This window comes from Chamaea fasciata, unplaced genomic scaffold (assembly GCF_029207755.1).
Source record: "Chamaea fasciata isolate MVZ Bird 193981 ecotype frontalis unplaced genomic scaffold, bChaFas1.0.hap1 SCAF_3, whole genome shotgun sequence".
NCBI classification, from domain to species: Eukaryota; Metazoa; Chordata; class Aves; order Passeriformes; family Sylviidae; genus Chamaea; species Chamaea fasciata.
The window spans coordinates 38,272,014-38,299,652 of NW_027094088.1; the positions used below are offsets into that span (position 1 = coordinate 38,272,014).

The 27,639-nt window shown below is 36.7% G+C and overlaps 1 protein-coding gene across 7 annotated transcripts in view; it reads left to right on the forward strand.

Moving 5' to 3' along the window:
- The window catches only part of QKI (QKI, KH domain containing RNA binding), a 152,762-nt gene extending 125,537 nt beyond the window's left edge, over positions 1–27,225 (forward strand). For 2 of the 7 annotated variants that reach the window (XM_066178658.1, XM_066178664.1), the window contains 4 exons: positions 9,967–10,054; positions 12,384–12,680; positions 15,358–15,432; positions 20,202–27,225. In XM_066178658.1, coding sequence (XP_066034755.1) covers positions 9,967–10,054; positions 12,384–12,680; positions 15,358–15,432; positions 20,202–20,218 — 477 coding nt within the window. In that variant the 3' untranslated portion in view covers positions 20,219–27,225. Of the gene's footprint in view, positions 1–9,966; positions 10,055–12,383; positions 12,692–14,587; positions 19,585–20,201 lie in introns of those variants that run through there. The other 5 variants (XM_066178659.1, XM_066178660.1, XM_066178665.1 and 2 more) reach the window with 5 other exon arrangements.
- Positions 27,226–27,639: the final 414 nt, after the last annotated feature.

A 27,639-nucleotide genomic window follows, 5' to 3' on the forward strand; every position in this document is an offset into this window, starting at 1 on the left:
CAGCCTGCAGCAGCCAGAATGTCTCCGCCTTTCCTCCTTGATGCAGGGAGGGTCACTGGCCATCCCCCCACCGCAGTAGCCACAGGTTAGGGCTGTGTCAGGAGCAGGGAATGGGGTGAGTGGTCAGGTGTGCCCAGCAGTGCTGTGGCTCTCTGGGGAAGAGGTGCTCCTCAAAGGCCCTTTGTGCCAGTCCCTGCCGGGCAGCGCCGGTTCTCGCTCCTGTCTGAGGAAAACAAGGGTTGGCCAGTGTCTAAAAGCTGAAAAGAAGGCTCAGTAAATAGCAGAGAAAGCCCTTTCCCTAGCAACACGATGCCTCCAGCAGCCCGAGCCTTCCAACGAAGGTCATATGATTGACATATTTGTCCCCTAAACAGAATGCACACAATCCGTTTTTTCACTTCTCTGTGTTTTTAAGCTGTGTGAAAGTGGGTTTTAGCAGCCACACAAGAGGAGACTGGCCAGTTGGAATAACGTCACCCCCTTCCTCTGGACTTCATCAGCCCTGGGAGTTCAAGAACTAGAGGGGCATCTGTGGTGTTTGTGGAAGAGCTAATTTTGATTTTTAAACAGTATTTAAACACTGGTGTTAGAGTACCAGTAAAGTGCACATGAGACACACACGTGTTGTTAGATTCAACATGGCTATGGGCTGCTTGTAGACATGGAATCAGTTGGAAGTAATTGTGACCTTTTAGTACTCATTCACTTTTTTAGCAGCTGTTGAAAATTACTGCAAGTATATAATGAGTACAAATCTCCTTTTAAACTTCCAATATTCTGTTTCATTAGTTGGATTAGAAATGTAAAATTTCAATTGGCTGAATTTTTGGGCATCTTAGGTTTAATACAATATTGTTTCTCTAGACGGTAGCTTTATATAAAGTTCTGAATGAAACGGTTGTTACGTGCCTCGACCTTAGAGGTTGTGTGTGTGCAGAAAACAGTAATTTTGAGAATAAAACCCTTAGTGCAAGTATTTTACAAAAGGGAGTGTAGGTGAAATTCAGAAACAATTTTTTATATCACATTTAGCTGTCGTGATTTCTGTTGAAAATGTGAGTGACAGTTGAAGATATCTTGGAAGACCACTGAAGCTCCCTGAATACTAATATTTTAAAACTGGGAAAGCCTAAACATTCATGGGTTTAGTTATAGTGTAATAGAGTAGTTTATTTTAATTAGTCAGTATTACATTTTCAGGACATCTCATGCTGAAGATAAAAATGTCTTAGAAGTTATTACTGCAGCTTGAATTCCCGTGTGGTAGTGTGCAGCCCTGAATCCTGTGTTTAATGAAACACGTGAGAGAAGATACATTTGAAAGGCATGTACTAATTCACAGCAGCAGTCTTTGTGCTTCCTGTCACCGGCAGTTAGTTTTCTTATGTTCCTCTAAAGAGAGACTCCTCACATTCTTTCTTGGTTACTAAATCTGGTATGAAATGTCATTTTTCTTGGTTTTTTTTTTTTTTTTTTTTTTTCTTTTTTTTTCTTTTTTTCTTTTTTTATTATTTCTGGGTGGGAACAGAATCAAAACATACTGGACATGTTTTCCATATGAAAACATGCACTCATATCTCAGTGCCATTTTGAAAATGAAAGGCTTTGTTTACGTAGTAAACCATTGACATAGCTGGAAAGAAAACTATGTAGCATTCAGATCTCTTGAGTTTGCAACAAAATTCTAGTTTTGAAACCTTTAAATGGGGTTCTCCGTGTCTCCAATACCATCTTGCCCCCCATGTCCCCACTCATTCCAGTATTTGAGTTAGGCGTCCTTGCTGTTCAGGGGAATTTAACAGCTATTTGGAGTGTGTAAATTCAAACTTTGAATAGAGACCTCCTAGGATGACAGAGGGAAAATAATGTTACAGGTCAGACTACACTTAGCTGTAAATATTTTAATTAATCATTCAATTGTTACATTTCTAACAACTCACTCTAATTTGTGCCTGTTAGAACAACCACCTTGATCATAGGTCATTTTGTAGCATATATTAGTTAAATTGTTTTTTTAATTTACTTAAAACTCAGGATGGGTTAATGAATTTGTCCTGATAAAAGTGGAATGTGTCAACACTGTCTGAGAGTTCTGGCTCTGTTCAGTCTGTTCAAAGGCTACAGCTGGAATAAAGACCTGCATAATATAGGTCATGTTTGCATTCTGCTCTCTTCAGATTCCTAGGATGCTCGTGGAACTCACGGTGTTGCTGGTAGAGCCATATGTGGGAAATCTGTACGAGAGGCTTGCCTGCTACTATCTCGTTCAGTGTGCTTATAGTTTAACTGCTGTTTTCAGAATTGAACTAACCAGTGAGGAGGAATTTTGAATGTCTAGCATTCCAAAACTAGAGATACCAAAAGTAAAGTGTTCAGCTCGGCAAGTTTTTAAGCTGGGCTTGCACATTGCTAAAAATAGGTCTAATGCTTTAGATTGCATAGATGGCTTTAGATTGATAGGTATTTTATTTGAATCTTAATACAAATAAAACAGCAGGTGTCTATTCTAGCAAATAAATCAGAGCACACCTCAGTATTATTCTGCGTTTTAAAAACATTTTAGAATGTACTATAATTTTTTTTTCCTTTAGAATTTTTGGGGTTTAGTGTGTATATGTGTGTCATGAAAGATGCATTCCTGTAATGGAGCTTTATGATTTGCTGAATCTCTCCAGTGTGGTGTATAGAGATTCTTATCAGAGATTTTATTAAAAACATTAAAACAGACGTGCAAGGAAAATAGGAATGATAATTTAAAAAAAGAAAAAGGCGAAGTAAAAAGTTCTGAAATTAAGTATTGTTGAGGGTCTGATTTAATCTATCCAGGTGACCTTTTTTTTTTTCTTTCCTTTAAAGCCCAAAACCCTGTGATTTAAATATGGGCCCATCACATCTGTCCTAAAGCACTGTTGACCTGTTAAGGTCAAGCAAAATTCCCCCCACCCCACTGTGCTGCCAACTAGCATATATGGTGACACAAACTTGTAAGTTCCCCCGATGCTGTATTTCAGTCTAGCTTGTAAAACGTGCTATGTGCCGATTTTCTGAACCTTATCTGTATTTTCTTTGTGCAGAAATGGAAAGTGGGGGAGGGAGGGCATCAGGACTCTCAAAAGTATTACTGGTAAGCCAGGTATCATGGTTAAACAGGGATACGTCAGATAAGGTGATGGGAAGTGTAAAAAGATAGGCTGCCTTTTCCCCCAGTGCATCTTTAACATTATGACCAATGAATTTGTCAAGTGAAACAGCACAAGTCTTCTTTGCATATCATTTGAACTGAGAGCTTGCTTTGAAGAAGATAAGCAGACTGTGTTGCCCAGAAGAAATAATGATGCTAATTTATCATTGCCTATCCTCACAGCCATAGCAGTGTGTGTCGGTGTTGAAAAGAAAATAGAGAAATAACTGAGCTATATTTTTACCACCTGTTCAGTGCCATAGGACTGTTGATGACATACAGGACTCTGAGAAATATAGCTGGTCTGGAAGTCTTTGTCGTAAAAGTATTTGGGAAAGTTTTCTCTAATATAAGAAGAGCTGCCAGACTGTGACAGAAAAGACCTCTTTGACCAGTTCTCCTCAGAACAAACCAAGCTGTGGTGTAGGATTTCTGCTCCATCACCCTCAGAAGTGTATAATCAAGGATGAGAAAGTCTGTTACATTTGTTTACTAGCAGCTTTTTACTGTCAATATTTGCATTCTGGGCATGGGAAACTTGAAGGTCTCTGCCAGATTTTTTTTAAGGGAAAGGGAGGGTGAGATGTTTTCTTTAATACTGAGTAATAGAGTAATTTACCAGAAGTAAAAGCCTTTACAAAAGTAAAATCTAATCTCTTGCAGTAGGTAATTGATAACTAGTTGAGGTACTCCCATTCAGAGTCTTACAAAAAAAGCTCATTTCTTTGTCTTTTGCATCTAGCTACCTGTCATCTTTTCTAGGATTTTGTTGCTACAGACACATCACTTTCAACAACTGAGATACAAAAAAAAAAGACCTTCCAAACATGGATTTTAAGCGTAGATACTTCAGCATCAAAAATTCCAATGTGTTTTAGCCTTTGTAGTATATTTTACAAAATATTGATGCCTGAGATCTGGTTTTTTTGTTTAATACGTGTACGTCTAGGAATTTGTAGTATAATGTTTGTAAGGTTTTTTTTGTTTATAAATTATGAATGGAAGGTTTTTGTCCCTGAATGGAGACATTCATGTGTAAAGACTGACTGGTGCATGGTATGTTAGGAATACTTACTGATCTACAAGTGAATTGCAGTGGAAGATTTTTCTTTGTCAGGCAGATAAAAGCATTCTAGAGCCCGAGAGTCCAGCCAGTGTCACAGTGCAAGCCTCCAAGCTGCAGCTGTTGGGCTGCAGAGCAGCTGGGGACTGCAAGAAGGCAGGGTGACAGACCCCTGAGGAGCGTCACTGCCTCCTAGATAAGTAGGATAAGATCAATGACAGTAAAATATTTCAGTGGTGCTGTTGTGTTTTACCAGAATTCCTATTAAATTAGTAAATAGTAGATGGCTTATACTATGCAGATAGGCAATCTAAAGAATAATTAAAGTCTTCCTATTGAATGTGTATTTCCAGGTGGTAGAAAAGTTATGTTTATTTTATGTGGCAATTTTAAATTACTTTTCTATTTGAGGAAGAGTTTTAAGTATTTATTCTTGTTCATTAGTATAGTCTTCTTCTGTAACTGCCAAGTCCTCTGCCCTTCTGCTTGGAGTGCATGTAAAATTATTATGCCTTCCCTGAATTCTGAAAAATGTAGTGTGTTCTTAGAAAAATTCTCTACTTGAAGCAAATGTGTAGAAGGATGCCTGGACTTGTACAAAATGTTAGGTAGCTGGAAGAGTTCTCTCCAAGGGTGGCTGCAGGAAAGCTGCTGGTGAGAGCTGCTGTTTAGCCAGCAGAGGTGCCGAGCGGGCAGGGAGACAGCTCTGCTGGAGAGGTTGCTGAGGTGCTTGGGAGGCAAATGCTTTTTGGTGCTGTCATGCTGCTGATAGTCTTTCCGTGGTCCATTCCTGGTCATTCTTTCCATGAGCCTCGTGGGACGGGCCTGCTGCAGTTGTCAGGGGTAGATGGAGACGGGTTTTTGGCCTTTGTGTTCCTGACTGATCTGTCTGTCATTTTGCTTTGCCACCATTTTCTCTTCCCACTTGCTGCTCCTGCTCTGAGCCTGAAAGGACAGCCCTGGAACAGCTTATAAAGGACTGGTCCCCAAAGCCAGACTTCGGTGCATTTTGTGCAAAATAATAAAACTGTCTGCTGCCTTTCCTAGGACTGGGCTCACTTCAGTTCATGAGAATTCAGCTGAAGTGCAGGGATGTGACAGGACTGCAAAAACGTCATCCAAAATGCATGACATCTGGAAGCTAGACTGTCGGTGAAAGTCACTAACATCACCTAAATATGAGGACCCTATTTGTTAAGAATGTAGGGGGAAAAAAAAAGTGTATCTGTTATATTTTCCAAAGCAGTTACTTTAAAAGAAAATTGAGCATTGTATGGGGAAAGCACCTATGTTTGTAGAGATAGGTTGAAAGCCTTCCCTTCCTGCGCTGGTAATAATGAAAATCAGAACATTTTGAGACTTATGCATGTGAGACTGTAAGGCTCAAGAAGCTCTGTTGGAATAAGGTATCACAGCTATGACACAAGTGAGTGGATTGTTTGGTTTCTGAATTACCTTAGCTGCAGTGATATTCCTTTTGGGCCTGGCAGCTGTATGGCCGGGCAGTGTGGCCACTGGCTGTCTCCACAGGTCTAGCTTATGGATCTCTGCTCTATCCTAAACACCGCTACTTGATCCTTCTTTTAAATAGTATCTTTCCTTCTCTGCTGTAATTTGTTACAGGCTTCTCAGAGTTGACAGAATCTAACAGTCCACCTTTCACCTCTGAAAACTGTTGTCATCTGCTGAAGTCCTTCATTGACATTGCACAATGAAGGCATTTACCTTTGGAGTCTGCATGCCTGTCTTGTCTTCCACCTGGAAAACAAATGTATCTAGTGTATGTATGTTTTGTGTATAAAAAGAAGGTAAAAAACTGTGTGATGCTCCTCAGGGTACACTGTATTCACATGAGAATCAGAGGCGTTTCAGTGCCTAAAAATAAAGGATTTTCTGAAGGTTTTGGAATATCAGAGGCAGAAGTATAGCTTGGACATTGATAATGAAAAGAATTCATTGGAGTGTTGTATCTAAGCTCCCCGTTTCATGACATGAGACAAGTTCTCACTAATAGCAGTTATATAATAAACTGCATTCTTTTTTGTGAAACTGTCAGTGTTGTCCAAAGTAGGGGAGGCAATTGTGGTTTTAACTGGGCATTTGTATGGTCAGCACTCTTTGGTTTGAAACTGTGGGGTTTTAGGAAGTGTTTCCCGGAGACTTCATGTGGGTGGCACTTGGGTTTTGAGCCTTGCAACTATTAATATTACGCTGATAAAGACTAGAAAGAAAGTTACTTAAAGTGATAGTTCTCACTGGCATTTGGTCTCCTTCAGGTCTATTTATTGCAAGCCCAGGTGGAGTTGAGCTACTTACTGTGAGGAGTTACAAGCCATGTGTTCACAGAACAGCACCCAGTGGTGTCTGTGCACAGTTGGCCTTGTTAGGATTTACTGCTTCCATCTCTTCCGTATTTGTATTCAGTGAGCATTTGCAAGTAGTTGCTTACATTTAAGGAATTACTGTTCAAGATACCATTTAAGGCTTTTTTTTTTGTTAATCTGCATGTTACATTGTACATGATAAATACAAGGAAAGCACTGGAGATTTAAGAGGATGAGAGGTTTGAGTCAATCACTTGAGCTTCAACTTAGTAATGCAAATCTGGTTTTAAGTGACCTTATTGATGTTTGCTCAAAGTAGCTTCCTTTTGGTACAAATGACTGAGCTTTGTTGCAGCTATTGTACAGGTAATGTGCTGTCCCTTTAGAGATTGCCTTTGTATCCCTGATGCAACCTCTCTTTGCTTTAACAGAGAGTGCCTGCAGGAATGCCTGGAGCTAAGATAGATCTCGTGTGCCTCATTTGATCATCTGTCAGCAAAGAAGCGAGAGGATAGGGCAGGGAAAAACATGTGCCCCTGGTTCTGACGCAGCTCTTGGAAATTTGAGCGGTTGGCTCTTGGTGAAGGATGGTCAAGTGGAGGGCTTGGTACCAGGGAGTGACGGACACGACTGTGTGTCTCAGAGGGTCCTGGCCGCTTCTGTGACTTCACCGTGAGGAGAGGTGGCAAGTGACTGTTTCAAGTGTGGGGTGCGAGGGGGTGGCAGGATTTTGAGCAGCCCTGGTAGGGTGAGTGGTGCAAGCAGTGCTGAGCACCCATGTCCTGCAGGGATGGCATTGTGCAACAAACAGTGCCATCTTCTGGGAGGAGCCGGAACGATGACCTTGTGGTCAGCGTTACACATGTTCGTTAGAGTGGTGGGATTCGGTTTTTTGTTGGGGTTGGGTTGGGGTTTTTTTGTATCTAATAAATGCCTTAAAAATCAAAGCACCAGAAGTCGAAAGTCTGTGGTAATGTCTGGTAGTGCAAGTCCACATCTTGCATCTATGATTTTTTTACTTATACCATGTCTAAGGGAAAATTTTAAGCTATGCTTTGGGTTTCATTTCAAAGAAGAAAAGTTTATCAACTGGGGCATAGGCTAGAGAAGTAAATCTCAAAAGTTAAGGACTTGGTCTGCTTTGTTTGGTTAAGTCCACTGTTACTTCTGTAAACATACTTCATAAAGCCTAGTAATTGCTGCATCTTTTCTAATAGAAAGCAGTAGTGACCTATAGGAAAATGTTAAAGTAAGAATGATTACTTGGACTTGTCTCTCCTTCTTTTTGCCATGTCAAAAGGGTAAAAATATTTTTTATCTTAAATTTATTATCCTGTAAGTAGTTATATTGGGAAATATTCACTGTGGTGCAAAATCTGGGATTAGGGTTACTAAAATTATCCTAGCAAGTGGAGTGTAATATTCAGCATTTACTGAAAGTCATTAATGGCGTAGATCAATCACTTGAAAGTCTTATTTGGAGGAAGTGAGCAATTTTAGCAACATTAATGGAACTCTATGGGAGATGCAGCTGACATTGTGAGGAGGTTTTCTTGTTACACACTTTCAAATAAATAAATGAATGCAAACAAAAAGCAAATAACAAAGTACAGCTTATGGGGGAGGAGAAAAGATTAATCAATGTGTAAAATAACTTCAATAAGGTGTATCCAGAATGATGAGGTTTGTGAGCTCTGGATAGGGAAATAGATTTGTAATTGGTTTTATTGTGTCATGATTGCCTAGGTAATTTACCAGCAAAAATGCAATGGAAAAATAGCTTATTAAAAAAAAGAAGATGAAATTATTTTGCATGTAAATTTTAAATCTGTTCTGTGTCACGTTAAGATTGCTAGAATTGGCACATTTTGTATTCCAAAGGGTCTATGGGACTATGGTGTCTGACATTTCTCGATGGTACAGTACTTAACTGTACAATTAATTTGTAGTTAAGATGGTAATTTAATGTGTATTTCCTTATTTAGTATTTAGCTTGCCCTGTCATGCAGTATTATACATATAAAGAAAATGTCTAACTTTCAGTATACTCTGAATGTTTACTATGTGATAATCTTGGTGTTTAGGCAAGTCCTCAGTATTACGGTTGGGACCTTCAGTTTCTGACATTTGGAAAGAGTTCAGTGTTGACTCATCTTACCATGTTGATTTTGAGTTGTTGATAAAAATCTGCTACTAAAAGTTCTCTTCCCAAGGGGTCGTGGCCCTTGGGCTTACCTTGCAATAAGTACTGTATGTACTTAGATAAAATTTGAAAACTGTTTTTGTCTTGGACTTTAGTAAATTCCTAATCCAAAGTTTGGGAGTAAAGTATGTATAACAATCTCATTAACTTGGAAAATACTGTTCTAAACACCTGGAAAATACTGTGTGATTAGATATGTAAAAGTGTAAGAAATCCTGTTTAGCAAAGGAAGCATGCAGCTCACAGGAAAATTGCCCTTCTATGCATCTGACGTAGGAATTTCAGCAGTGGCATTCCATAGAGGAGGCAAGGTGGAAACCTAACATTAAAGTAGACATTAACCATCCCTCTTAGGTTTCCTATATCTTAATCACGTTTTCTGCTCACTGAGTGTAGACTAAACAAATGGTAGTATTTTTGGAAAGACAGATCAGAAAATCTCTGGTCTTAAAAATGAAATTATACTGTAAGAAGTGTTTTCATTATTAAATGAAAAAGTGAGCATTTTTCTGCTGAACACTACTTAATATTTATGCAACCTGCACGATACCAATGGAGTAGTTCAGGGAAGTAGTTTTTATTGAAGAAAAACCAAGAGTAATTTATGTGTGTAAATAGTAGTTATGTCCTCACTGGAATACATCTATGTGTGCCAGCATTAGGAATTCAGCCTCAGGGCAGTTGTCAATATCCTGTCAGGAAAGCTATTCAAAGATTGTTGTGGTTTTGTTTTGTTTTTGCCCCACCCCCCCCCAGTAGTCAGTATTGATTATAGTGGAGCAAATTACAATAAATTGCAATGCTTAAAATTTGTGATGTCTATTCTTCCTCTGGCCCAATAATGCAGGGTTTTTTTAAGATACCTTTAGGAGTATGTGAAAATGTATTTGAGAAAAAAAAATCCTTAAATTATTTCTACCAAACATGACTTACATTTAATCCTTAATTTTTATAAATTATGTTATGAACCTTTTCCAAAACTCTTTTGGGTATTTGTCAACAAGACTTAATGATATTCAACTGACAACTACTGCTTAATTTTATGGAAAAGTTGACAAAGCTTGCTGCTTTTGTGACTAATGGTAAGCAGGTATTTTGCTTGGTTAGAACTTGAACAATTTTATTCTAGGTCACTTAGATCTTGTGCACTAGTGAATTCATAATCCTGACTTCCTTCCCTTTTTTTCATATGCAGGCAGAAGGAGAAGACAGCCTTAAAAAGATGCAGCTGATGGAGCTTGCAATTCTGAATGGCACCTACAGAGATGCCAACATCAAATCACGTAAGCACGTCATGAGCTCAAGGGTCAATGCCATAGAAGTGTTCGCAGGTTTTGAATCTTAAAGCTACTTTGGAAAAATGTTCAGTGGCAACTTATGTTGGAGAATGGAAGGCAGTAAGAACCCAACAAAGCTGTTAGGTAGCTGTTGCAAAAGATTTTTGGGGGATAAGTTATGTCAGTTTGCAGGGATTTTTTAGCTTGTTTCTTGTCCCTGTTTTTTTTTTTTTTTTAACAATATGTATGGTTTGAAATACTTACAAATATGTATTATGAAAAGCCTCAACCATTAAGCCGGATTTTTCTGGTTTACAGTCCTTTTTCCCTTAAGGCATATAAAGGACAGTAGACTCCTTTGCATTTTTTATTTTTAGAGATTTAATTTTAAAATGTTATAAATTTTCAGGATCCTGTGAATACATTTTTCTGTATTATATTCCTTCCTTTCATCTTGCTTGCATGTGTACCCCAATGTTATGTTTTACCAACAATTCATCAACTGATTTCACAGCTGAGTTCACACGGATCAGTGATGTAATGAGCCGTTTTTACGATTACTTCCATTACATTTGTGTGAAAATGCTTTTGCAAACGCATGTATGCACAAGTTTACACTTGAAAATTAATTACACGCACCTACTAATGGAAGCATATACCTATTATGTGTGATTCGAATTATTTTCTTCAGTTGAAAATCTAATTTCTTCTCATGAAAATATAGTTGCTGACGCTGTTCAAAGGTACATTTTTGCTGTAGCTGTGATACAGATGTCAAATGTAAGCACAGTTAAATCAGTCTTTTCACTAAGGACCTACTGATATTTGCAAATTTGTTTCTCCACAGTCCCCATTTCAACGTTGAATATGTTTAAAGGTTGGAATGCAGTTAGGTCAATTTGAGAGTGCTTACACCAGTGTAATTATTCTGATTTGAAAAGAGACATAAGCAAGGGCTTTTGCCACTACAATGGTAATGGTAAATCTTTCAGCCCTAATGAGCACCATGACATTTAAAGCTAGATCAGTTTTAATATATGGTAGTCTCTAAATTACTACAAATTTATGAGAAAAATAGCTTTCAGAATAGCTTAAATTGATGCAAACTTCTGCACAGAAATTTTTTTTATTAATTTGAGCGATTTCTTTGTCTGGTCTGTTCCCATTGGTCTATTTTATCAGTGTAAGTGGGAAGGTGGATTTTTTTTGTTCGTTTTTTGACTAGAGATTGCCACACTGATGCTCATTATTCGATAAGACAGTTTCAGTCTCTGTGTTTTGATTTTACTGAAAAGCTGAAGATGTAGGAGCTCTAGTGGTTTATCCCTGTTGAGGAAAGAAGGTAAAAATACTTGAGCACCATTTTTAAATTACCTGAGCGTTTTTGTTTAAAAAATAAAATCAATTTTAGAAATGCACCAGTCTCAAATCTAAAAAACTTCGCCACATTTCTCTTTTCAGGCCACCTGTAAGTAAATTAAATCAAAGTAGATCAACAGTAGTGCATAGAAATACATAAATTATAACCCTTTAAGATTGACTGTTATCAGGAGATGTGCTAGTGCTAAAGTTGTTTTTCATCTGGTGTGCCAACAGGCTTCAAATAACACTTAATGAAATGTGCTAGCACCACTTCAGAAAACAAACAAAATCACCACAAACAAACAAACCAAAACAGAAAAACCACCTATTTTCTTTAACTTAAGCAAGGCCGTGGTGAACTTCAAATACAAAGGAAGCATGTTGCTTGGTGAAATTTTATATGGAAATAGAATTCAAGCCTACTTTATTTGTGTTAGGGTAGGACAGGACCGATTCATGTTTCTAGGTCATCCTCTACTGATCCTGGAAATGGGAATTGTGTGTATGTTTAAATACAATTTTAAGACACATAAAAACTCTAGACTCATACAGCAGCTCTGCATAACTGAGTGTCTGTGGACATCTATAGGTGCACTAAATTTTGTACTCTGTATTTGATTGTGACAGTATTTTCCTTGTATTTCCTGCATGCATCTCAGTCTCATGCAGTCTTGATAGCATAAATGAAGAAATGTGGTCTAAATGAAGCTTTTGTGCTGTGTAACCTGTTTGAGAAATCTACCTCACTGTTTTACGATGGCTTTTTTTATTTTGCATGTTCATACTTAATCACACTGGAAAATGGAAAGCTGTTTGCATTTGAATGGTGTGCTTTGGCACTGTGTGATCAGCGCATGTACTAATGATTTCCTTTTATTTTTCTTCTTTCCTACTTTTCCCCTTTTTTCCCATTCTTTCCACGTTTTGTACTGCTATCTCCATACTTTCCTCTGAATTTCTTTGCTTACTGTAGCAGCCCTTGCCTTTTCTCTTGCAGCAACAGCCCAGGCTCCAAGGATTATTACTGGGCCTGCGCCTGTCCTCCCACCAGCTGCCCTGCGTACTCCTACGCCAGCTGGCCCTACCATAATGCCTTTGATCAGACAAATACAAACCGCCGTCATGCCAAACGGAACTCCTCATCCCACCGCTGCAATAGTTCCACCCGGACCCGAGGCCGGTTTAATTTACACACCGTATGAGTACCCCTACACGCTGGCACCAGCTACATCAATCCTTGAGTACCCTATTGAACCTAGTGGTGTATTAGGTAAGACCTTCGTGCGTGGATGGCTGGAGAGTGTGTTGCTGATGCTTCGGTTGTGTTTGTGAGGTAGAGGCTCGTGGAGCTCAGAGAAAAAAGATCCAAAGTAGCAAACTTAGTTCAGGTGTATCAAAACTGCCTAGGAGAGCTGCTCAAGTGGTGCAGGTCTTAAACACTTTAAACACTTTTGGCATTCCTGAATGTGTGTGCTTAGTTTATATTAGTAAACTTACAGAAAATAAAGTTTCTATGTTTGGATGATATTAGACAGTAGATACATAGGCAAGGGAAAAAAAAAAGCTCAGTACACATTGATGTCTATTATATGCCATCTGGGCTCCCATGAATAACAGATTAGTTCGTATTCTCTTTAACATAAATTAACATCCAGCAGTTTTTGGTAGAGAGGACTTCTTACTTTGCTATATCGTATCAGCAGCAAAACTGGAGGGAGTCAAAAAGTCTTTGTGCAGTTGGAGTTTTTGTTTATTTAGTATGCAACTGATGAATCTCAGTATCAGAAAGCTCTAAATTATATTGTGAGCAGAAAGTTTTTTCAGTGAATGAACATAAAGCAAACCAAGTTCTGACCAGAGAATGATAAAATTAGCAACTTTACTGATGGCTTCTTTTATATACGTTGCACTGAAATGTCCATCCTTCCTAATATTTCAGACCAATGACTTGGTGTGTGAAGGCAAGAATGATAAAGCAGCCGTGACAATCCAGTTAACTGGCCAATATGGAACTAGCAGTTCCAATAGTTTCTTCCTTCCCTACCCTCTACAGAATCTAAATAATCTTTTCTCTTCAGTTTGTTCTGAATTGCATATGACCTTGGTGCTGCATAATGTTGATTTTATAGGACTTTGATCTTAGTTTGTTCAGCGGCAGTTATTGATTTACACAAATTCTAAACATCTCTAATGAACACGGGAAAATGAGGTTCAAAGTCAATATTTTGTTGAAAGTATTGCAAAAAATCAGTGTTTCATGTGACAAATACTTAGTGAGTTATCTGTATGTGTGCATGTTTCCACATTATGTACAGTAAAAAAAAATGTATTTCAGACTTTTGTCTTGCAGGATTTGTCTTGCAGGATTAGTAAATCAATAGCAAAAATTCTAGTAGGACAAAGGCATGCAATACATTTGTCAGCTTATGGTTGTTGTCAGTTAACCCATAGCCAAAGTTCTGTGAGCATATGATAACGTTATCGTTTATTAATTTCCCACAAATGTGTAAACATTCTCCCTTGCTCCTCTACCCCCAGTCTGTGAGTCCAGTTGTGGTACATCCTGGGGTAAAGTCACAGTTAGAGTTCATCAAAGTAGCTGTTAGTGGTTAGTGGCAAGCCCATCTCCTGAATTCAGTTAATAGCAAGTAAAGAAATACAGCATTCCAGAGTAAAGTTTGTTACAATGCAGGGAACTTGGATTTCTCACAAGATTTTCTATAAAGAGATGGGAGGGAAAAGTTAAAATTAGTTCTAAAATGTCATGTGAAGTCGTTGCATATTCTCAGACTCAACTGTATGAGGTGTATTGCCCAAAACAGAACTCATCAAAAAATTTTTATTTAAAGAAGAAAAAGGGAGTGGGTTAAAAAAATCCCCACACTCCCACTTTAGCTGCCTAGAATTGATAACTCTTAATACATCTGCTCTATTATCTGAGCAATTGTATAGAGTTAATTGCATTAAATTTGGTTTTCATGAAGTTTTCTTTTGTTACATGCTCATTCTCATTAATAGTATTTTGTCCATTTTTGTGGTGGACCTTTAAGATGTTTTAAAATAATCCTGCTAAGAATGGCAGAGAAATGCATCCCTATCAGTATTTTTGGGGATGTTGGTGTTGAGATCAAATTTTAGTTGGTGACTAACTTTCAATTCCCTTCCTTTTATCTTCAGGTATGGCTTTCCCAACGAAAGGCTAAGAATTCAAGAACGGTCTTAACTGATCCTTCATCAGATCTGAATTTTAACAAATGCTTAGTTTTCAGCAGCCTTGAAAAAAGCTTGGCCTAGCAGTCAGTGACTTACTTGCACTTTTTTGCACATAGATTTAAAATAAAATAGTGCTATTAATTTGGATTAGGTCCTATTACAGAGTAGCTGTAATTTATGAGTGTATAGTAGTATACTGACTGCTAAGTGTTCTATATAGTGTTTGCTTTACTAATCACCTAATTCATTGCAGTTCATACTTATTGACTTAAAGTTTAAAATCACAATCTGTAGGCTTGAAGAATTGCTTTAAAACTTTTTTTTTTGTGGTAGAACTGGAAGTGATCTTAAGGTTAGCAAATAATTGTCAGTATTAAAGATGGCATTATTTAAAATAGTCCTGCTGCAAGAAAGGCACTTCAGTGAATATGTGACTAGTAAAGCTTAAATGTGCTTGGGTCTAATAGATTTCATGAAATACTGTAATTTTGGGATTGTAAATGAATGGATTAAACAGGTTAAGGCCAGGATGTTTAAAATAAATGCAATATTAATCTGCACAGATAAACTTCTTTTTAAGATTAAGATTTGAAACTACTGTGCCTTAACTTGTTGCTTTTCTTAAAATGAACTTTTGTAGTTAATGATCATTTAAATCCATTTTGATAAACCTGCTGTTAATGTTTTCTGTGAATGTTTTCTAACTTTTGTCTTGGTAATTGCAATTTAACTAGGTGCGGTGGCTACTAAAGTTCGAAGGCACGATATGCGTGTCCATCCTTACCAAAGGATTGTGACCGCAGACCGAGGTTAGTTTAGTTCTGCAGTTCTTGTTTGTAAGAAGTGCTTTGAGTGTACATGAGATTTGCAACACCACAGCTGGTTAACCAAATACCCTGCCCTGACCCATTCATGATTTTTCTCGAAAACCTGGACAGTTAATATTTTAAAGCTTTGGGAAAGCTTGCAGTTTTAAAAAAAAAAAAAAAAATCACTAAACTTGGCTTTCCCAGCTCAATTAAATATATATACTTTGATATACTTAACAGAATTCTATCACTGGTTCAGTTTTAAAAATGAAACATCTATTTGCATCAGGAAACGCTATGAAATCAGTGCTGCAATAATTAATTTGGTCGTGTTCCCCTCTGCCCTCCCCGGTTTGTTCTCTTAATTGGTGTGGAAATATCAGATTGGTGTTGCAAAATTAAATGAATGGATGGTTGCTTAATGAGAAAGAAGTAAAGGAATAAATGCCTCCTGTCTGTGCTTGGAGAAATCTGAAGATTTAGATTCCTTTTTTCCCAATAAACCTTTGAGCCACTGTACTGTATATTATGAGGAGGATGCATGTTCTCAGATACCTAACTGAATTCAGAAAGGTAAGGGCTGTGAAGATAACTTCAAAAGTTGTTTGAGTTTGAATTAGTATGGGTAGGGGAAAGGAGGGTGTTTCAGTTGTTTTGGTTTTTGTTTGGTTTTGGGAGTTTTTTTCCCAAAATCTATTTCTCGGTATTTGCCTTTTGCTGCTAAAATGTGTAACCTGAAGGAGAAACAACTTTTGAAGACCTGTTGGTGAGATGACATCCAATATTTGGGCATCTCTCTTTAACCCTTGAATGGAAAGTAAATCTTCATTTTTCTCCTGTCCCTCAAGTGTCATACCTTTGGACCCCTGAATGAAGTGTTTAAGCTTATTGAGAAAGCTGATATTTTCGGTTTATTGACATTGGCTGGGAAGCAGTGTGAGGGATGAATTCTTATCCCATCCCTGCTGCTGACTCACTGTGGTTTTCAGCAAGTCATTTAATCTCTCTGTGTATGGTTTCCCATTGGTCAAATAAGGATAATAATACTTCCCTACCTCACAGGGGTGTTGTGGGGGTTCTTGTTTTGTACAGGGCTTTGGGGATGCAAAGCATTGTGTGCCAAGTATTATTATTCTGCTCTCATCCAAATCAGTGTTGTGCAGGTTTCCATCATATTGTAGTATTCAAAAGCCAAATTCCAGTGACAGATCGGACATCTCCTAGCACTGACTACACTTCTCACAACCTTCTGTAAATTAACTACAAGAGAGAATACAGATTCTGGTCAATGCAGTAAAAGGGGCCCTCCTGGATATTTGGTGTATTTATGTAACATTTTTATCTTTGATATGATCTTAGGCTTTAAAGAAAGCGTAAAGCTGATACGGGACACTACTTTAGTTTTCTGTAAGATTGTTTTATATCACTGCACACTATTTGCAGCCCATTGGCTTGTTCTCATTTCCTGAGAACTCTTCAGTGGAGCAGCAGGATATAATCAGTTAAAAGGTCATAGCCCATGTTTACAAAAAAAAAAAAAAAAGAGTAAAGAAGGACATAGATTTTTTTTTTTTCTTTTTCTATCTCAGTTAAGAGAAATTGGTGGTAAGGATTTGGTTGTCTTTGAAAATTTGGCTTGATGTTGCAAAATTCAGGTTTTTGCTAACGTTCCTTCATGAAGCAATGATAGCTTCAGGTGACAGATGTGGCTGTCTCTTTGTGTAATTAGATATTTACCTGAGACAACTAGTAAATACACTGATAAAATGGGGATAGGGGTGTTTTCATGGAGAAAATATAATTTTGAAGTTTATCATTGTAATGTTTCCTCAACATAGATTTTAAATATTTTTGAAGGGCCTAGATGTTTCATCTGGGTCACTTAAAAGTAATTTAAATTAATTATTGGCATTATTTCACCTTCTTTTAAAATACAGCCATTTTCTGATAGAACAGCATTCATCTCTAGCAATATTGGAAACCCACTGTCTTAAGTAGATAAATAAGTACACATCTTTTTCCTGTGGAATAAGTCATGCTTACCTCTCATAGGAAAGCCATGCTAATATTTCAGGAAGATATTATTTTTAAAGTCTTATCTAAATAATCCCAGAGTGTGTCAAGAAATTTACACAAAGTCAGTTTTACAACTGAACTTCATTGTATTTTGAATTTTAAATCCTGGGTTATCACTGCACACGTCTAAAAGTTTCACACAAAAAGTTTTGGAGACAACTTTGTTCAGCAGTAAAAATTTCTTTTAATGCACTAAAATTATATCATGGAATTAAAATACTATCACTATTTTCCATACTCACCTATTTGGTTGTTCTGTCACCAGGATACTTCTATAGCTATGGCCACAAAAAGCAATGTCAGCAAACCGAAATCCTTTTTTTTTTTCAATGTGGAATTTTTTTTTCACATAGTTAAGTGTCACTAAATCTATCTTTGCATTCATTGGGTCTAAAGTTGAGGGTTTGTTTTTTAAAAAAAAAAATTCTAAATTGACTCTCAGATGACTTCAGAGTACTACTGCATTCACTTTTTAAGTAGCTTTTATTCTTCACTTAGTTTTGATTTTTTGTTGCGGTTTGGGGTTTTTTTCCGGACATAAGCACTGCATTTAAAGCAAGAATCCCCAAATGTGTAAATGTTTTACAACTAAGCATGTAGAATTGTTGAAGGGTTGGAAAATATAGCTCATTTTAACTCAGAATAAACCCCCAGTTTATAAATAATACAAAATTGAATTTGATTCATATAACAGAGAGACTGACTGATTTAATTGTAATAAACTGTAAATGGTGTTGCACAGTTGACAAACCTGTGTGTACTGTAGAAGGCCAGAGACTTGGCAGAGGATGTATCACAGGTGTACTGGTATTTTTTAAAGGTAGCTTGCTTTGATTTTAAACTCCACAAGAAATATTAATGCTGAGAATTTTCTCAAATGTTTTATCCAAACCAATTTTCACATAATTTATATATAAATTTTAATACCTTTTAATCAAAATTGTAATGAGTATCAAAATGCTTTAAGAGTCTGTTTCTAGCATACCTGTAAAGTGGTAAGATTGTGCCACGTAAAATATTTATTTTTTATTTTTTCTTCTTTTTGAAACAGCTGTTATAATTTAAGCAAATCCCACTTAGCAGGATTCTGAAAAAAAAATCAGGGAGTGTTTGGTCTCATTTATGTTACAGTAGTAATTTTTTGTAGTGTTATGAACTGTATCCTAAATGATAGGCCATTTTTATTATGTGAAAGTAAATGAACCCACAAGAAAGATTGTTTAATCAATGGCATCTGTGAATATTACACCTACTGGACTTCATTTTATGTAATGGCACAAATCTGACTTTGCACTGAATACCTTTCTCACTTTCATCTCCTCTGCCTTAGTCAAAATGGCAACAGTACAGAAACTTTTATCAACCTCAGAATTTATTAGCTCTAATTAAGCTGTTGAATGAGTCTTAAAAAAAAAATCATACTACTGTTAAGTGGACCAAGTTTGGTGAAGGAGAATGCGAGAGAATGATTAAAGAAGGAATAGCTCAAGAACATTGGGAATGATAACTTTCCACTTGAGAACTTTTTTATGTTTTACTGTAATTTGTTTGTGGTTTTGGGTTTTATTTTTTTGTTTTGTTTTGTTGTTATTTTCTTTTTTCCTTTTTTTTTTTTTGCAAAAGAAAATAGTATTTACAGGTGGCTTCTTTTAAAATATAAAAATATAAAGCAGGAATGTATATGAAATGTCAGATTTTATTGTATTTGCAGAGTATTAGCTTTGAAAATGAATAAAGAGAGCTGTTTGTAGTTTTAAAATGCCTTATTAGTATCAATTAGATATTTTCTCTATTTTTTCATGTACTTAGAGCTTTTTAAGTATAGACTTTAAAATGGCAGGACTTCTACAGTGTTTACATGCAAGTGCATTTTATAAGTGTCCTATATGTGTAAAATAGTATTTCGAACGGGAAAATGCTGGCTATAGTAGCAGGCTGAGCGTTTTCCTGGTTTCCACGATGATGCCTACGTTGCTAGACTACAGTTTAGTACTGCTTTGTATCATGAGGCCAAGAAATTCCATGTTGTTTGTAAATAGAATAAATGAAAGGCAATAAAAAATTTATTGAACAAAACCCCTTCGTTTGGCCCATAGTTTGTTGAACCAAATTGTTTCTCTAAGTCCAGAATTCCTTAGATGACTTCATTCTTTTAACAACCAGTTATTAATAATCACATCCATCATTAATAGTTGCTTTAATGCTTGCACCTGGGGAGGTACTAATGCTTAATAGCAGTCAGATACTGATGCTGTGCACTGACTGTTGTACCAGAAATCTTCTACCCAGTTCAGAAACTTGTTCATCGTTTTTTGTTTTCCAATTTCCTTCATCGACTGCTACTAACCATTAGTCGTTAGTCATTTTTATCTCTATTTCTCCTGTTAACCGGTTTTGTGGGAGTGGGCTTCTCCTTCACGTGTCTAAATCATGATGGAGGGCTGTCATGATTTTATTGCATTCTGTAGATGGTGTCGATCAGTATGTCAGAATTAAACATGCTTGTTTTTTTTATTAGTTGTGATTAGTTTTCATGTTGTCATTAAGCCGTCACTAGCTGGAACTAATCTCTTCTCTATCTTTTCTTTCTTTTTTTTTTTTTTTTTTTGTTTGTTTTTTTGTTTTTGTTTTTGTTTTGGTTTTTTGTTTTGGTTTTTTTTTTTTTTTTTTTTTTTTTGTTTCTAACCACCCAGCCGCCACCGGCAACTAACCTATGACCTTCTGACCTCTGAACTCTTCACCCAATGATGACCTGACCATGCCTGCCTGCTGATCAGTTAACTGGTAAACGCCTTTGCTTGCCTGTCTTCAGTGCAGCGAGCTGGGGCACTTGTCCGTTCGTCTTACCATCTAACAAAACAGACAAAAAGAAATTGTTGTCCTCCAACTCCGCTTTTTGTTGTTCTCCTGTTTGGGTGAAAGTGGTTCTAGAACCTGCACTGAATAGTAGTAAAGCAATAAGGTCCAACTCATCCCTCCGCACTGATCATCCTCTAGTGTCCCGCCCCAAGCGAACGGTAAGGAGGCCTCGCACGAGATGGAGACAGATGTCCCTTAACTACCCGATGACAGAGGCAGTTACTGTGAGAGACTTCTAGGAATATTTTTCTTCTCGAAAAAAAAAAAATAAAAGAAAAAAAAAAGAAAAAAAAAGTCAAAGCTCTCTCTGAATGTACTGTGTGATGATGCATCATGCATGAACCTTTGGTCAGGGATGTCATTGGGGAAGGGATTCCAAAAAGTATTCAAAATTTGATATGCTGTTTAGTCACTACCAGTGCCCTCACAGGGCAGATGTTGCAGCCTTTTTTCTATTGCCTGCCAAATTGGACGTTTTAAAGGAAAGTGTGCCATGAAATGCAGATTACGATGACTTTTCAGAACTACATTAATGCAAAGAACAAAACAGCAACACTATTGAAGTGAAATCCAAGTTTAAATTGTTTTAACCATATTTTAATCTCCTTGGAAGATTACATGAGAACAAGGTACATGCATTATGTGTCACATTACTGGGCAAACTGTTCAAATATTTTTTTTAAACCTCCCTGTATAGAAAAAATTTCATTAAGGATGTAAAAGCCATGCTTGCCTATTTGCTGTATACATGTAATGAAATTGTAGATAAAGTGTAGTGCATTGAAACAAAATGAACAAAAAAAGTAGATACTTTTACTATACAAGGGTGCTGGTGCAGAAAAAAATATATTTTTGGAAATGTAGCATTTTATACTTTCAAGTGTTATAAAAAAAAAAAAGAACAAAGAAACCCTTTATTTCATTAAATGATTTTTTCTGGTGGTTGTCAAGAAACAAAAGACCAAAAGAGCCTTTTAGTCTTTCTTTTTTATTTTTTAAGTATTGGAATAAGTCTAAAGAAAAGGAAGTGCCTTATTTTCTTCATGGTCATTTAGTCAAATGTCTCGTATAATCAGCTTCTCCCTCAGACAAGTTACTGCATGCCACTCAGTCGCCCAGTATGTGAAAGAAGCTGTGAGGGAAGACAAATGATGAGTTGACCATATTAATTACCTGATTTTTGCCATACTAGTGTGATGTGACTTTGCCAAAATCTCATTTAGTATTTGCTAAGTTTTCATCAAACCAGCCCATTATTATTTCAAACACTCTACCTTTTAAATCATAGCAAACGCCGTACTTGTGCAACGTAAACCAAAGGGTTCTGTGATACAGACTGTCTCATGCTAAAGGAGATTATTAGCTGACAAATGCTTGTAGAGCTGGAAGTTACGTCATTTTTGTTCAGGGATGGAGAGGAGTTTTCTTGATTTTGGTTGAAATAAGTACTACATCAGCTGTAGTAGGCTTTGGCATCACCCAGAAAACGGATGTTCTGCAGATAACGAAACTGCACACGCTTAGCCAGTTTTCAGTCAGTGACTGAGCACATCCCCAGTTTCCATAAACAGCTCCTGCAGTGGGAAACAGCATAGAAGTTAGTTACTTTTGAGCTCATCTTTGACTATTGCTAGATCTGGCCCGTTGGCTTTTCTTCAAAAGATAAGCAGGAGAGGGACTTCAGCCATTTGAAGTCCAGCTATACCTTATTTTTTAACCCTTGTTTCCACTTGAGGTTCGAATAGCTGGGCTATTGCAAGAGCTGAAGCTGTTGAACGCACAGTATTTAATTCTGAAAACATTAAGTGTTACTTTGTGGGGTTCAGTACTAAACTTGGCAAATATCAGGTGATAATTTTATTCCCTTCTTGTCAACTTATTCTCCTCCTGCAAATCTTCACAGCTTCCAAATGAAAGGTCAAAAGTAAGCTAAGAGGGCTTACATTTTTAAGCACCTGCATGGTGACCTCATCTAACATCTTGTCTCACCTGGAAATAATTATCAGTTTATTTACTATGCAATAGACATTCATCCTTTCGTACTCAGCTAGATTTTTGTTTATTGTGCCACCGGCTTTGTCTTCCTGTTACACATACAGTTGTGTTGATTTTATTTACAGTATATGCTGTGCCATTTTGATTTTATTTTGGTTGGTTGAATAAACTTGCGACACTCGAACATTTGAAGAGAGATTTGCTAAAACAATACCAGTATTTGATCCAGTTTCATCTCAACTATGATAAAACCTGGACATTTTAGACATTTATCAAAGGTCTTTTACTGGGGGGGGGGAGGGGGGGGGAGGGGAAGTGTATGGAGTAGATGTGTGACATGTGAAAGTAATGTTTGCTCTGAACAAACTTCTGAAAACTTAGTTGACAAAATTTTGGATCAACTTAAAAGCATGACTTTTGAAATCTCTGAATGCCTTGGTTCTCAGTATTATCATTCTTTAATGACTTTTTCTTTATTAAAATAAGTAGTTTTAAGACTTCTTTCTGACAGTATTATGTAATTTTTTTAGAGTGGGTAGATGGGAGTGTCGCTTGTATGTAACCGTACAGATGACATGTATTTGTCTATTCTTTATTATCTTAGTAGTTTCATGCTATGTATGTACCATAACCAACCTATTGCCTATGAGAAACATGTAAGATAATGTATTTACAGCCATTGTTACAAGTTTATAATGTATTTTTCTATCTTGTTTTATATGTATGTTATATAACATTCAAAAGAATTTTTTTCCTGATTGAGAAAAAAGGATACAAAATGCAAAACCCACAATTTTGATAACTGAAAAATTGCCAATTGTTTTGCAGTACTTTATTATATTGGGAGTGTTGTCTTTCTTGGGCTTTTAGTTAGCTACTGGATGAATACATTAGACATATTTGGGTTTTAGTTGGGTTTTTACATAGCTTGCATTTTAATTCTTTGGTTCTTTGCTGTTTCTATTAACCCATAGCATTATTTTAATAAATGTTATAATACCAACCTACTAACTCTGGACTATGTCTGTTTATTAACCATTACATGTTTAATTAAAATAAACAAATAAAGACAGAAGAATGTAAAGTCTTGAGTTACTGGACTAACCCTGAAGAACGTGACCACAGATAACACAACGTGACTTGTTTTTATGTTGTTTGTCAGCTGACATTCTGCACACTACTATTAAGTTGGCTTTGGTCATTCTGGCCTTTTACCTTGGGGAATAGGTGCCAGTAGAAATGGGAACAAAGTAGCATTTTTTGAGGCATTCTTCTTGTAGAGTCTTGCCACTTGCCTTTCAGCATCTGCATTACTAATTCCACACTTTCTTTTTCTTTCTCTAAAACTATTACTGTTGGCTCACAGCAAAAGAGCAAAAGATGCCAGTGTATTGGTAAATCATGACGGTGTACAGAAACCAGTTTGATTCTTTGTTGAACCATTCAGAGGTTGCAGTTAATCGCACAGTAATTTGTGATCTGTTGGTTTTGGCACCTGATTCACTGTTGCATCATGTGACGTTTCTAAGCACAAAATATTTCTGGATAGAATTGCTGCACATTGAAACACAAAACCTGGGGGTTTCCTTTGGCAAAAGTGCCTTATTTATGCCATGCTATTTCAAGTAACTTGGTTTTTTGGTACTTCTGCTATAGTCTATCAGTATTGCCTAGCTCAGGGGAGTACAACTTCTGTAAGCCAAAGGTCAAACTGGATCTTTTCCTAGCGACTGTAGAAAGTACAAAAATACACCTTTCACTAAATTACCAAGCAACATCCATTTCAAATTCCAGAGCTGCCTTTTTGTGATCTCTATCCCTGCAGATGACTGGAGCGACATGAATGCAGGGAATTGAAATGGTGAAAATGCTGTTTTGAATGTACATCTCTGCAAATATTTTTACAGATACGCTTCCCCTTCCTTAGAACTACACTGTCTGAGGCTCCTTTACACTTCCCAGGTAGTTCTAGATTCGTAACTTTGAGTGGGCAGTAATTACCACTAATGTCGAAGGAGATCCTCAATGTAGATAACTTTTCAGATGTCAACAGTTCTCCTCCTGAAAGTCCATTTTTTTCCTGTAGATAGTAAAAATTCAGATGAGGAATCTGAATCTCTTCAAATTCCTCCTTTAATTTATGATGTTTCAAACTATTTATCTTGAAATACATGCAATATAAAACCTTATAAATAGAGTTCTCACAGTACTTAGAATTTTATGCATCTTTATTTTATGGAGAAAAATAGTCTAGCTTTGATGGTGTTTGTTAGTTTTCTAATAGCATGTAGTTCTTTGTTTTACAAAAAATTTTAGATAGAACTGAAATGCCAATTCATTTTGAATAGTTTCACTTGTGCAGAATTTTCTTTTATAATTTAACAGATCTTGTTGCTATCCTAAAACTCAGCCATAGGCAGATGATAAGAATATTAGATATTTACAACAGATAATATCAGGACCTTTTGACTGGATAATGGAGCAAGTGTCATTACAGAGCAAATAATTGATATTCTTAAAGAACTTTATCAGAGGCGCACATGTAGTTTGATGAAGTACTCTGTCCAGTATAGGTGAAGCTATTCAGATGGAGCAAAAATTTATTGTTTTATATTGAAGAACACTTCTATTTTCAGAACTACTGCTTTTCTGTAATATTTTTATTTTGTATTTTTATCAATAGATATTAACTACTGTTATACTTTGTCCACAGTGCATTTTCATCTCATTCTTCAGTATATGCAGTAGTTGAAGTTGCTGTAAATTTTGTAATACTTTAAAGCTAAAGGACAGAAAAAAATAGGAAAACTCTAAAATCAAAATAATATATTCACTATTGTTGTCCACCAAATGCATTTCTCAGTTTACCTGAGTGCTGGTCTGAAAATGTAACTATTTTATACTCTGCCTGCTTACAGGAAAGATACAAACTGTTTTTTGATTTGAATTTGAGGATGACTTCAATATTGCTAGATCACTGAACTTAGCTTCTTTTTCTTTCTTACTGTTCTGAGGTTAAATTGTCTTAACATTTGGAAGATCATACATTAAAGGCAATCAGATGATTGCTTTTTGATCCAATAAAGTGGGATTTTTCTTAGGGTAATTTTTTTGGTAGGTTAGAATATAAACAAAAATATCATCTGGCCTTTCAAAGTAAATCTGAGCAATGCTGTTCACATCTTAAGTGTTGTACCGAAGTACCACAGATTTGGTTTCTCAAAACGTGTTTTTGTGCATATTATAAAGTGCCTTGAAGAATATGCTCCAGATATTTTTAATAAGTATATGTTCAGTGTACTGACAATACTGATCTTTAATTTGAACACACCTTTTAAAAGTATGTCAAAAATCTGCATGTAGCGAAAGGTTTATTGCCATACTCCATGAGGGGGACCACTAAAAGGTTTTCTGCCCTGAAAATGCAGGGAAACATTGAAGTGTGTTACCATCCATTAAGAAATTAACTTGGGGAAAACATACTTACGAGTATATGAAACTGAGTTCTTTGTGTCTGGATAAAAATACCAGTTATCAGAAATAGCACATTGTACAGAGTGGAATCAGAGTAACACATTCCTAGGGCTGGAAGTACATAATTGTTCCCGGGATTTCCGTTTTGTTTTAATGCGTTTGATACATATTTTTCTAAAACCCTGTTGATGGAATACTGTCCAAATAACACATGACCCGTAACATTAACGCGTGGTAATCAATGTTGAATCAAACTGGTTAATGAAAGTACAGTGCTCTTCCTTCTCTGTGCCTGCGCACTAATTGCAGGTGGTGCATAGGGGCTGGGGCTTAGGCACAGCAGGCTGCACTCCTGATTTCTCGGTGCCTGCAGTTCGGGTGTCCGTCTTTGACAGCAGGCTAACTGGGAGCAGCTCGCCTCCCAAGGCAAAGATTAACTGAGATCTGAAACTCCTAGAAGAATTAATTGAAAATACAGCAACAATAAAGTGACATATTTACATATATGCTTTGACTTGTATTATGGCAGTTTGTGTGAAACATTTAAGGTTTTGTTTGTGCAAAATAATGTATTCTGAGGGGAAAAGCAAACATGGACGTTGCCAAAACACATGTAAATAATCACCATTTATGACTGTACATTATGTGCAATAAAGTAACTGGAAAAAGTGCATGTACTTTATCCTCAAAAGAAAACTGACAGCTCTCAAAGCTGTAGCTGTAGTTTTATTTTCTGAAAAGTTAAATTTTATTCTGTATCTAAACCACAGAATAAAGAATGTACATTTTTCACACTTAAATTTTCATTAATGCTTCTAGCAGTGTTATGAAAGATGTTAATTGTTGAAGAGGCTTAAACTTTCATGGTTGTCCTATTATCAGGGTATATTTTGCTTAATAGTTTCTTGTTGCATATGCTGTTGTTTGTAACTGTAAATGAAGTATACATTATATATCATAAACATGCAATACACTTTTTGCATATGGGTTTGTGGATGCACCAGTTCTATAAATTTTGCAGAGATAACCATGTGATTTTGATGATATAGTACTTTTGTGGGCATAACTGTTAAAATCATTCAGAGCAAATAAGAAAGAGGAGTGCTACTTTACTGCAACTTGAACACTCTGGTTTGGGGCACAGTTTGTGATTACTGTAGAAAATGAAGATATCTGCCACCCCACCTAGTGTGAACTTAGCGAGAAACACACTTTGGAGAACTGGATTGTGGTGTTCTACATTTTTCCTTAATATTGATGTAATGATGCCTAGTTTTAGTTAAGGATAATTTCTTTACCAAGGTATTCTTTGCTAAAGATTCCTTCTACTTCACACTGCATAAATTAAAAAAAAAAAAAAAAAAAAAAAAAAAAAAAAAAAAAACAAAACTTCAGAAGTAAGAGAAGTAGATAAGGTTCAAGCATGGCATCTTCAGAAGTCTGGTAGAGTAGGGGAGGGAAGGCTAAACGCCAGTTTTGAGGTACACTTCTGCACACCCAGCAAGGATGAAAAATTTGCCATAATTAGTCTTTGAAGACACCTTCCATGATGAGTCTTACCAAAGTAGTGGCATATAGTTGTGTCTGTGCTAGCTGTAGTGTTAGAAGTTCACACAATATAGGGGTGCTGTTGGCATGTGCCTTTTGAGCAGGTAAAGCAGCCCTTGTCATCTTTGCTGTGTTGCTCTGTGTGCCAGCTGCCTGTACCCTGCAGTCCTGGCCTGGAGGGTGAGCAGAGCCTCATTTTCTGTGCTGTCTCTGGCTGCACTGTGCAAACCCCCTCCTTCATCCATCCAGATCCCT